Raw genomic sequence first — 11,827 nt, forward strand, 5'->3', positions numbered from 1 at the left:
TAATGGAAAGATGGAATTGTTTTTAACTGTTTTTATTTTGTATTTTTATTTTTTCATTTTGTAATATTTTGAAAATCTTAATAAACATCTTTTTAAAAAAAAGAGAGAGAGGGCTGTCAAGGGCTAATTGACATGATGGCTATACTCTTCCTCCACAGTTGGAAGCAGAAATGCTTTAGAATTCCAGCTGCTAAAAACCAGAAAAGTGAGAGCTCTTGTGCTCGGGTCCTGCATCTGGGTGGCCCCTGTGAGAACAGGATGCTGACTAGACAGACCATTGGCCTGATCCAGCTAGCCCTTCTTATGTTCTTCTGATATAGACAAGTGGTGCAGAGAATTCCAAGCGCCGCCCATCTCTGCACACCTGAAGTCATGAACACACAATGACTTATTGGTTCCGAGACAGACTGACTAAATGGCTTTCTAAGACCAGAACTCCATTGCCTGGAAAGCCTTCCTCGTAGTAGAGGGATGGCCAACCTGGGGCCTTCCAGATGTTGTTAAGACTCCAACTCCCATCAGCCCCAGCCGGCATATCCAGTGGTCAAGGATGCGGGGGGCTGGACATTTGAAGGCTACAGCAATAGCCGGACTCTGGCATACTTTGCCAATCCCAAAATTAATCAGGCTCCCACTTTGTGAGATGAAAGCACATTTCTCTGAAGATTCAATATATTAACACTTCCTAATACTGCTACCAGTTTTAACTTGCAATATGTTTTACCTCTGCTGCTGTTGGCTTTTTTATTTAGGTTTTCTGTTCTTATTACTTTTACACACAGTTCTTCAGTTGTACATGTAGTTTTTTATTGATTATATACTATATGCTTTACCAAGTGTGTTGTATGCTGCTCTGGATACTGTTGGTAGTAGAGCAAAATATACAAAAATAAATTACTATTTTGAAAAATAAAGCCAACCTTTTCCAGCTTTGGGGGATATCACGCTTACACATCCCATGACCAAAGCCAGGCTTCCTGTAGGCATCTGAGAGCAAAGGCTCTGGCCCTCCCAAGGAGAAATACCAATTCTCCACATCTGCCAATTGCCACATGTCACTGAGAAGCAGCCTGAAAGTCATTCCCTGGATGAATAATGTAAAGCTGGAAAGTGGCTCTCATATATTCATCAGAATTTTTCCAACAGTGATGTTGAGAGCTGCAGGCATACCCTCAATTCAGATTTGTGCCGAGTCTTTATCCAAAGGGTTTCTTGTGTTCAATAAATAAAAACATATGCCTGTACAGACAGAACCAGAGGCACCCAAACGCAAACAAGGTCCCCTTTTGTAAAACCGCCCAAAATGCTTTAGAAAGGCTCGTGTCACATACATTGTTTCAACTACAGTCTTTCTTTCCTTGGCTCCTGGGCTCATGTAGCACAGAAGGCAACAAACCGGATGCCTGGCCCAAAAAGGCTTCTTCTACATGTGTTACTCCTTGCAGCTGACAAACGTGCAGCAGCAACACAGGTTTGGAGGGTAGACACAATCCTGAAAATCCGGGCAGCTCTTCTTGTCGCTGTTGTGTCTATTTTGTCTGCTATATCCGCATACTCTGCTATGTGGGGCCCGGCAGAGGAGAAAGAGTGATGCCGTTCCTCAGAAAAAATCCGAGGCTTTGCGTCTTTTAGGCAGCTGCAGCAGATTGTCCGTGATTGAGGTGGGGTCCTGAGTCCCTGGTGTTTGAGACGCTGTCCTGGAAGTTGGGGTGACAGTGGGTGTCTGCGGCCCACCTGCCGGGGTCTTGTAGCCAGGTGTGCTCAGGTGTGCAGGGGACGGGGTGTAGCTGGCTCGGAGGGCTTTGTCTGTGAATTTGCTGGCAGTCCTGTTTACTAAGCGTTGCATGGCTGGTGACATCGCTGGGTTTAGTCCTTTGGGAGTAAGACTAGAAGAAGAAGAAGAAAAAGAAACACATGGGTTTTTAAAATATAGTGGTGCCCCGCAAGACGAACGCCTCGCAAGACGGAAAACCCGCTAGACGAAAGGGTTTTCCGTTTTGGAGGCGCTTCGCAAAACGAATTTCCCTATGGGCTTGCTTCGCAAGACGACAGCCCATAGGGAAATCTCCAGGGCAGCGGGGAAGCGCAGCGCGTCTTCCCCACTGTCCTCGGACCTCCTCCGAAGCCTGGCGGCGGGGCGGGAACACCTTCTGAAGGCCGGCGGGGGGCAAAAGTCTTTGCTCCCCCCTGCCTGCCTTCCCGGGAGAGCGGAGAAAGGCAGCGCGTTTCTCCGCTGTCCCGGACGGCTTTTGAAGGCAGGCGGGGGGGAGCAAAGACTTTCGCCCCCCGCCCGCCTTCAGAAGAGGTCCAGGACCTCTTCTGAAGGCAGGCGGGGGGCAAAAGTCTTTGTCCCCCCTGCCTGCCTTCCCAGGGGCTTTTAAATCGCCCCGGACAGTGGAGAAGTCCTCCGCTGTCCCCGGGGCGATTTTAAAATGCCGCCCGCCAGCATTTTAATATCGCCCCGGACAGCGGAGAAGTCCTCCGCTGTCCCGGGGTTTTTTAAAATGCTGGGGGTAGGAAGAAAAGCCCTTGTCCCCCCCCCCCCCCAGCCTTCAGAAGAGGTCGGGGGACAGACTGTCCCCGGACCTGGTCTGAAGGCGGTTTCCATAGGAACGCATTAATTGATTTTCAATGCATTCCTATGGGAAACCGTGCATCGCAAGACGAAAAACTCGCAAGACGAAGAGACTTGCGGAACGAATTAATTTCGTCTTGCGAGGCACCACTGTAAAACCAATAATAATTTTAGATAAGAGATGACTTGCATTGGTTGGTTGTGACTAGGTAAGGCTCTATCTGCAATATCCATGTAAAAGTATCATGGCTTCTTCCAGAGGCTGCTGAGAGTTGTTAGGAGACCCCCTATTCCCCACACAGAACTACAATTCACACAGTACCCAGAAAAGAGGATTGTTTACCTCCCAGACATAGCCCTGGCTACCAAAAAGGTACCTGAAGAACAGATGAAGCAGAGCATTCAATATCTACCACTAAGCTAAGACATCCAATTTCTTTGCTTCTAAAAATCAACATCCAAAATTCAGGTCAGCCATTCTGGCACTCTAAAAATGCCAAGTCTTCCTGTCATCCCGTTCCCCCCCCCCCCCCAGTGTGTTTTTCCTCTTGAATGCTGCAGTTAGATTTTTGGAAAAGAGGTTTTAGCAAAGTCTCACCTGGCGAGGTTCTCCGTGACTCTTCTTAAAGCTTCCTGCTTTTTTGCTCGGTTCTTAGCAGCTGCCTCGTTGGCCATCTTAAGCCCTAGCCTCTCTCTGCGACCAGGCTCCAGGATCTGGGAAAAGACCAGGGGTTACCGGTGCTACATGAAAAACTCATCCTTCCAGCCATAGGTTCATTGCTCACTTGTGCTTTTGCTATGAAAGCAATGTAGCCAGAGGTGGGGGACCTATGGATGTTATTGGATTCCACCTCCCATCCCTGCATTGAACATTTCCAGGGCAAACACAGAAGCTCTACACCTTGTGCTCCAAACTCTTCAACAGTGCTACTCAAACTAGGGAAGTAAGAGACCTTAAGAGTCTAGGACTGGGGTAGGGGAACCTGTGGCTCTCTAGATGTTGCCTGACTACAACTCCCATCATCCTCAACTACTGAGTTATGCTGTTTAGGACTTATGGGAGTTGGAGTCCACCATCCAGAGGGCATCATGTCAGCTACCCATGGGCTAGAGTAATGGATTGGTTCAGAGAGACCCGGGTTATAATTCCAGGTATGAGAGAAAGCTCACTGGGTGATCTGAGGTTGGTCACCATCTCTCAGCCTGACCTACCTCCCAGGCAACTGGGCAAGTACGTGGTGGTGAGAGAACTTAATATGTCACCCGGAAGCGGAAACAGAAAGCTGCACACACAACCCTTCTCGCTTAACTGCAAAAATACCCAAGAGTGTAAAACTGAAACACCCTCTATCTGAGCCACCTTCTTAGAGTTGCTTCGCTTTTGCAAGAAGTATACTGGTGGGTTTTTTTACAGCAAAGACACATCAAGGGCAAAGATGAAACACTGATCTCTAAACTTGGATGTGCTGGATGGATGTGCTGAATAGCTTTAATAATAACTGCCGTCCATCAATGCCTTCCCACTGCATGCAATTTTGACTGCTAGGAGACACGCATTTCTTCTTCACCTTTTTGCTCATTTATCACAGCAAATGCAGGTGTACTGCAAAGGCAGCAGAAGAGCTCTAAAGCCTTTGGGCCCAGATGACTCTGCAGTGGGTGATGGGGTTGAACCAGGGAAAAGAAACACCAGGCATCAAGATTCCCTTACCTTCACCATAGAAAGTAGGTGAAAGGAGAAGACACGCAAGTTAATTCCCCGCTGCCTTTGTCACTTTGTTCCCGCTGGCTACTGGTGCACACACAGAGCAAGTCAGCTCGGGGCTTTAATATGCCCGAGGCTAGAACAGATGTTTCTGATGCCCAAGTGGCAATTGCTGTACCTGGCATGCCATTTCAGCCACCACCCCCCCTGCCGGAAGCCACAACCTCATTTGTGCAGCCAGGCTCCACCCAGTTTGCACAGCAGACAATGTTCTGAGAACCTCGCCCTTTAAATACCTTGAAGGCTGGTCCAGGTGTCCTGTCTACATACGGTGTGTCTGAGCCTTCTAACCTCAAAGGGGTGCTTTCAATCTCACCCCACGTCATAAGAGGGGAGTCGTTCACACCTATGGATAGAGTTTCACAAGTTAAGTCTAATGAGACGGACTGATGGCAGGCTCTTTGCTTAAATATTGCCAGTTATAGCTTGAACTGCAGTTGTGATGGCCTTCAATTAAATCCACAAGACCTACCTTTGGGGGGGGGCAAATTGTGGTTCCCCAATTGCTATGCAGCCTGACCCTAGCTAAGCGGGTCAGTAATAAAGTCTAAACCACAGAGCCTAGCTAGGGCTTGCTGATCAGAAGGTTGGCAGTTCGAATCCCTGCGATGGGGTGAGCTTCCGTTGCTCGGTCCCAGCTCCTGCCCACCTAGCAGTTCGAAAGCACGTCAAAGTGCAAGTAGATAAATAGGTACTGCTGCGGTGGGAAGATAAACAGCGTTTCTGTGCGCTGCTCTGGTTCGCCAGAAGCGGCTTAGTCATGCTGGCCACATGAACTGGAAGCTGTCTGCAGACAAACGCCGGCTCCCTCAGCCTATAGAGCAAGATGAGCGCCGCAACCCCAGAGTCGTCCGTGACTGGACCTAGCGGTCAGGGGTACCTTTACCTTTTAATAAAGAGTTAAAGGGACAGGCACCCTCTCCTCTCCATAGCTGACTGCCCACAAACACTCTCTCCACTATGTGCTCCCTATTACTAGCCAATGCCAGGAATCACAATGTAATTATTTACTCCATGAGCCATCCCCTTGCTTCAACCTGTTAGAAAGCTATGCTTTCTTCCCCATAACCCTGCAGAATTAGCTCCTGTGGCTGAAACTGCCCTTTCCCAATGAACAAGGTTTTGTGGCCTGGGGGGCTAAGCATTCAGTCACATTAGCTAATAAAATATCAGTTTTGCCTTGTCTAACTGCAAGTTAATTTATTTTTCTACAACACGATTCTTGGTATTCCCCGCCCGCCTCTTCTTACCAGGAGCTGGGGAGGGCGTGGCCACAAATCCATATCCATTGACCTTTGGCGATTCCTGGGGAATGAGCTCCTTCCCATCAGGACCTACTTTACCCTGCTTGTACTAGATTTTGCAAAGGGAAAAAAAAGAAAAGTTTGGTAACAATTGCTTACACAGATTCAAAAAGCTTGCTTAACATTTTATAATCTTTTTAAAAATTATTTCAAATATTTATACCGCTTAATCCTGCACCATCTAGTACATAGTCTTTAACTCTTCTAAGGCATCAAGCTCCCACCTTCAACAACAACAAAAATCTGCTTTTTTCTCTTAAACTGATACCTGATCAATTGATTATTTTATAATGTTTGGCCATATACTTCACTGGTCATATTTGCACCTGATGCTAAACCAAGATTTAGCATGCTGCACATAAGCAAGGAAGATCCACAACAATCCTTCGGATCACACACTCCCCCTCTCGATGGCTGGCAGAGGGACTTCAAAAGCTTTTACTCATAAGTTTTACTTAAACCTAGCTTTTTCTGTCATCCAGACAAGGAATTGTGGTTTAATGTTTCTGAGCCAGATTTGAGGTTCTTGTATTCATTTACAAGGCCCTTTAGCAACTTAGTCCAGGATATCTTAAGAACAGACTGATCCTTTTTATCCCTGTCTAATCACTAAAATCCTTGGGGGAGTCTCAGCTGGAGGTCCCCTGTGGCTGAACTGCTCGGCTCATAAGCCTTGCAACTCCCTCCAAACTGAATTAGACAGGTGCCCTCCTTGCTGAACTTAAGATGCACAACAGAGGCTTTCTTATTCAAGCAGACATTAAAAGGTAATGTTTGCGTTTCTGTTTGGTTTTACGATTTTTATTGATTTACTCTCTGCATGGTTAATTTTTATGTACATCGCTGACAAAGGCCAACAATTGAGCAGTATAGAAATGCACTAAAAATACAACAGTTGTAATCAAGTCACCTTCAACATCCACATCTGAAGCTGGCTTGTTTTGCAACTGATCATGATCCCCTGTCTGGGTGTTATGGCAAGCCGTGATTAATAGGGGAGGAGTAAAAGCTTCCAAAGTCATCCTCCCAGCTGAACAAGGAGCAAAGGTGTTTGCATCCACGGCTTGCTGTGGTTCCCTCCTGTTCATTCACCACGGTTTTGTGCAAAATGCAAATGCAGCCACTGACGGTCAATATAAACAGACGAGAGCAAATAATAATAAATAATAATAATAATAATAATAATAATAATAATAATAATAATAATAATAATTTATTATTTATACCCCGCCCATCTGGCTGGGCTTCCCCAACCACTCTGGGCGACTTCCAACCAAATATTAAAATACAGTAATGCAAAGTCTTCTGCAAGAGGCTCTCTCCACTGGACTCTCACCAGACTTCTCTTTCCTATTTAAAATTGCATTTAATCAGTTGAAGGACTTTAAAGATGCTCTGCTGAAAGCTAGTAAGGGTAGAATTTTCCCTCAGCTGCATGTATGGGGGGGTGGGCGGAATATATAATTTTAAATGTATCCACCTGTAAGTAGAGGAAACACACCGATTTCAAATAAAGAGGATGTGGGAAAGTTAAATCAGCTCTCTAACCTGAGCATTGAGGGCTGCTGCCTGTTGGAGCTGGGATTTGCTCAAGGCTTGGCTGAACGGATCCTTCAGGAAACGGGTGTTTCTGTGGACAACTTCCCGTGGCTTTTTAAACACACTCTCCTCTTCAGGAACACCTGGAAAAGGCAGAACATTAGCATCAGACCGAAGGCCTGATATCAAAGCAGCAAACAAAAGTCTTGCCATTTGCAATTTTAAAAGAAAAATGTACTCCCGTAAGTTAAGAATGAAAACTCAAATAGAAGAACAGAGGATGAGTTTTCTCACAATTACACTTCCATGCTCATCTCTCAATGGTGCAGGGAATGAATCAGTATCCCCCTCTCTCTACCCCATAATATTAGAACTCAGAAGGAGCACCTCAAAGGCAGCAATACCAATTAGGCCCAACAAAATTATTAATTCTGAAAAGGTACTGGAAGATGAGAAGACACACAGGGAAGAAGCTGCAGAGAATCCTGTCCGGCGTGTGTGTGTGTGCACACAGACAAACACACCCTTACAGCTATCGGTCCATTTGGCTGTCACCATTTGCTGGAGACTCTTGCGACATCACTGAGCTCACCTGGTGGGTAATACATGAGGGAATTCTTAGCCTTGTACTCCCATGTCTCCACCCCAGCTTTCCCATTCGCCAGGGCCTGCTGCTCTTCTGCTGACGGAAGTGCCAGCTGCTCCTGGTGCCGCTGAAACAGATTTGACAAAGACCTTCAGTGATGGGCACAAACAGTAGTACGTAAGAGTAAAAAGGTGCGAATTAAGTGGGCCTCCAATTTACTTGGGGAGTATATAATTATTATCTTACTTTTCAGTGTGGAGAATGCACGCCTTACTTTATTACTTTGTGTAACGCTTGGTGTCGGAGCAGGGCTCAACCCCATTTCCCCCCACTAGAAGTCAAGACTGTGTGTATGGCACAGTTCATCTACAGGCCCCAAGCACTTGACCATGACCAGGTTGCTTGGCTAGAGTGAGTTTGCTGCATATGCTTCAGGACCATAGGTGATCATTTCAGAAGGGAACGCAAGCTAAAAGTCTTAAGGGAGGGCTGTGTTGGTGGTCCTCTCTTACCAAGGGAAGATCAGTCTCCTACATGGAGGTATTTAAATAATGGAGATACACAAAGCTCTTTCCCGCACCTGGGCAAATTCCTCTTCTGCGTCGTAGAGCCATGAATGCCTGGCTCTTTCCTTCTCTTCTGCCACGTCCATGATCTGCTCAAAGGAAGCGTTATCCTCGCTGGTGTGTTTTGCCAAGAAGCTGTCCAGGCTGGGCAGAGCATCTTTGCTCTCTTCTTCCTCCGTTTCACCTGTAGGAAAGGAGGGAGGAAGCAAACAAACACAGATAAGACTTTGAAGTCCTGCCTCAGTCCTTCAAAGGATGGATTTCCCCATGCCTTTAAACAAGGCACCAATGAGGATACCAGAAGATACGACACAATACAATTAGAGATGACAGGGATTGAACCTGAGATAACCATGTGCAGTTATATCACCAAATTTCAGCCCGCCCCCCCCCCCCCAATTTTTAATACTAGGGATAACAGGAGGAATTGTTTCACATTCTTCTCAGCCCTGAAACCAAACAGCAACACATAGAACAACCCAAACAAGCAAAATGAGAATTTCTTACCTTCCTCTGTAGTTTTTACTGGGAGCTTGGGTTTACTCAATGTGGAGGGGTCACCGGGATGAACCTCGGGCGTTTCAAACGTGGCTGGAGTAACATCTGTTCAAAAGCGTTTTTGAAAAAGCAATGATTTAGGAATGTATTGTTCCGAGAGCCAGCATAGACAAGGCCCCAGTTCAAATATCCACTGAGCCACAAAGTACAGTGTTTGTACTTGATTAACACAATCCCCCATCACCTAATTACCTCATAGGATAAAAGGGGGATATCATATATCACGTGTAGGGAACCTTTGGCCCACCAGGTGTTGCTGAACTACAAATCCCATCACCCCTGGCCACACTTGCTGATGGGAGATGTAGATCAGGAGCACTTGTAGGGCCAAAGGTTCCATAAATGCTGCCTTTAATTCTTTTGAGAAACAGAAAAGACTGAAATGAAAAGAAAAGAAAAAGCAAAAAAACCCAAAGAGTATTCTGGCCCCGTCAGCAGCATTATATACAGGTTTCGGCGATGCGTATAAAATTGCTCTACTGGGTATTCTTTGCAAATCATAAAGACACCCCCAAAATGACAAAGGAACATGTTCAAAACTCTATGATAAACATCAACACCAATAATCCAAGGATCAGGATCCAAATAAATTCTTACATGGTGCAGGGGTGTCTTTGGAAGTTCTCCCCAAGGAAGAGCCAAATTTGATGGCTATCTGTCTCATTTTCTCCAAATCACCACTTTCTTCAGCATCTAGATAGTCCTTCTGAGCACGCAATTTCTCAACGTCAGGGAAAAAATCCCTTTGGATGATTTTCTCCAGGCTCTGCAAAACGCCAAATTAACAATGTTTCAGGGTAGGAGGAAAATAAAAAAAATTAAAGGAACATGTAATATAATTTTGTAGTCTGCGCGGCAGGAGCCTCAGAAATTTAGCTTAAGTAAAGCGGCTTGCTGGCCCAGGCCTGTCAAACCTTCAACCCATGTGCCGTGACACCTTAGCAATGTATTCCATCTTACAAGGTATCTGAGAAACCACACCAAGACCTGCAGGTATAGGGCATCATATAAATTCAATCAATCAATCAATCAATCAATCAATAAATGCCTTGTTTTGCACCCCAAGAAACAAAGGTTTTGATCCAAAACTCAGCTGGCCTAAATTAATGTAACCACCGTCACCAGTGGAGATAGAAAACAGCCATCACGACGAGCAGACTTATGACTTTATAAGGTCTGTCTGTTGGCATCACCCACATTTACTTATTTATCTTCTAAAGAAATACAGTGGTACCTCGGGTTACATATGCTTCAGGTTACATACACTTCAGGTTACAGACTCCGCTAACCCAGAAATAGTACCTCAGGTTAAGAACTTTGCTTCAGGATGAGAACAGAAATCGTGCTCCGGCGGCGCGGCAGCAGCAGGAGGCCCCATTAGTTAAAGTGGTGCTTCAGGTTAAGAACAGTTTCAGGTTAATAACGGACCTCCGGAACGAATTAAGTACTTAACCCGAGGTACCACTGTATGTGCAGGATAATGCTTCTAAAGCAAGCCAACACCTGAAGGTCCAAGTCCAACGTCTGTCAGTTGTTCTGCAATGCTCCCTTACTTACCACCCTTCTAGTGTATGCATGTATTTATTTAATTTTATTTATTTTCAATACATTGAACATCCCACCAAGGACCTACCCAACCCACCCGTGTCCAAACTGCTTTCCCACACCATTGTGTTGTTGCGAAAACAAAAAACCCACAGGGATCTTCAGTTAACGGGTGGAATATAAATACAGTAAGCATAATAACAACAACCCTGTGGTGTAGGCTTGGCAAGGGAAAAAATATAATGTATACACAGAGAGAGAGAGAGAAAAGGCCTGCAACTTACACAGCGGTTACGTGCCAGGCATCTCTCCAATGGTCAAAACTGCATACAGTGGTACCCTCACCCTGCCAGGCACCCCTACTCCGCCAGACCCCCCCCACCCCACCAGACCCCCCCACTCCCAATGAACCCCCGCTGCCACCGGACCCCCGACCCCCCCACCCGACTCCTCACCCCACCAGACCACCCCACTCCCACTGAACCCCCCCACCCCGTCAGACCCCCGCCCACCGGACCCCCCACCCCACCAGACCCCTCTCCCACCGGACCCCTCACCCCGCCAGACCCCCACACTCCCACCAGACCCCCGCTCCCATTCCCCTCGCTCGCCTGGATGTAGCTCTCCTCGTCCAGGACCCTCTTGCTGCTCTTGGGGGCCTCCTGGGCCGCCTCCTTCACCACAGCCACGGCGCCCGCCTCGGCCGGGACTGGCACCAGCGCTCTGGCCGAGGCGGCGGCGGCGGCGGGGCCCGGGTCGCTCATCTCTCCCGCCAGGCCCAGAAAATCCCAGCAACGGCACTTCGGTCGCCCTTAGCAACGCGCCCGGGGGTCCTTCGGCCGTACGCAGAGGCCCGCACGGGGCGACGCACCTCCGCTTCCGGCAACAGCGACACCGACGCCCGGAAGCGGCGCGGCTAGATCCCACCCCTTCCCCCCTCACGGAAAAGGTCGTGGGGAACCGCAAAGGCCTTCGGGATTTGTAGTCGCTGTGAGGGGGGAATGGCCTAGTCAGGAAACTACGCCTCGCTCCATCCGTCGCCATAGAGAATCATAGAATCATAGAATCATAGAATCATAGAGTTGGAAGAGACCACAAGGGCCATCGAGTCCAACCCCCTGCCAAGCAGGAAACACCACCAGAGGCACTCCTGACATATGGTTGTCAAGCCTCTGCTTAAAGACCTCCAAAGAAGGAGACTCCACCACACTCCTTGGCAGCAAATTCCACTGTCGAACAGCTCTTACTGTCAGGAAGTTCTTCCTAATGTTTAGGTGGAATCTTCTTTCTTGTAGTTTGGATCCATTGCTCCGTCTCCGCTTCTCTGGAGCAGCAGAAAACAACCTTTCTCCCTCCTCTATGTGACATCCTTTTATATATTTGTACATG

At 47.3% G+C, this 11,827-nt stretch overlaps 1 protein-coding gene across 1 annotated transcript; it reads right to left on the bottom strand.

Moving 5' to 3' along the window:
• Positions 1–714: 714 nt before the first annotated feature.
• Positions 715–11,348, bottom strand: ESS2 (ess-2 spliceosome associated protein). The gene is made up of 10 exons (XM_028710274.2): positions 11,050–11,348; positions 9,491–9,659; positions 8,843–8,938; positions 8,350–8,519; positions 7,776–7,896; positions 7,193–7,326; positions 5,591–5,693; positions 4,577–4,686; positions 3,174–3,289; positions 715–1,886 (listed from the first exon to the last, which is right to left on the bottom strand). Exons 1-10 carry the CDS (start codon positions 11,200–11,202, stop codon positions 1,601–1,603), a joined length of 1,458 nt encoding a protein of 485 aa, XP_028566107.2. The 5' UTR covers positions 11,203–11,348; the 3' UTR covers positions 715–1,600.
• Positions 11,349–11,827: the final 479 nt, after the last annotated feature.

This window comes from Podarcis muralis, chromosome 16 (assembly GCF_964188315.1).
Source record: "Podarcis muralis chromosome 16, rPodMur119.hap1.1, whole genome shotgun sequence".
NCBI classification, from domain to species: Eukaryota; Metazoa; Chordata; class Lepidosauria; order Squamata; family Lacertidae; genus Podarcis; species Podarcis muralis.

What these genes read in the sequence shown, in the direction of transcription:
- ESS2 (XM_028710274.2), bottom strand. Translation starts at nt 11,202, where the DNA reads ATGAGCGACCCGGGCCCCGCCGCCGCCGCCGCCTCGGCCAGAGCGCTG. An exon ending in CAGAAGAGGAATTTGCCCAG is followed by an intron (nt 7,897 to 8,349) that starts GTGCGGGAAAGA and finishes AATCTGTTTCAG; the next exon opens with CGGCACCAGGAGCAGCTGGC. An exon ending in GTCACGGAGAACCTCGCCAG is followed by an intron (nt 1,887 to 3,173) that starts GTGAGACTTTGC and finishes TTCTTCTTCTAG; the next exon opens with TCTTACTCCCAAAGGACTAA.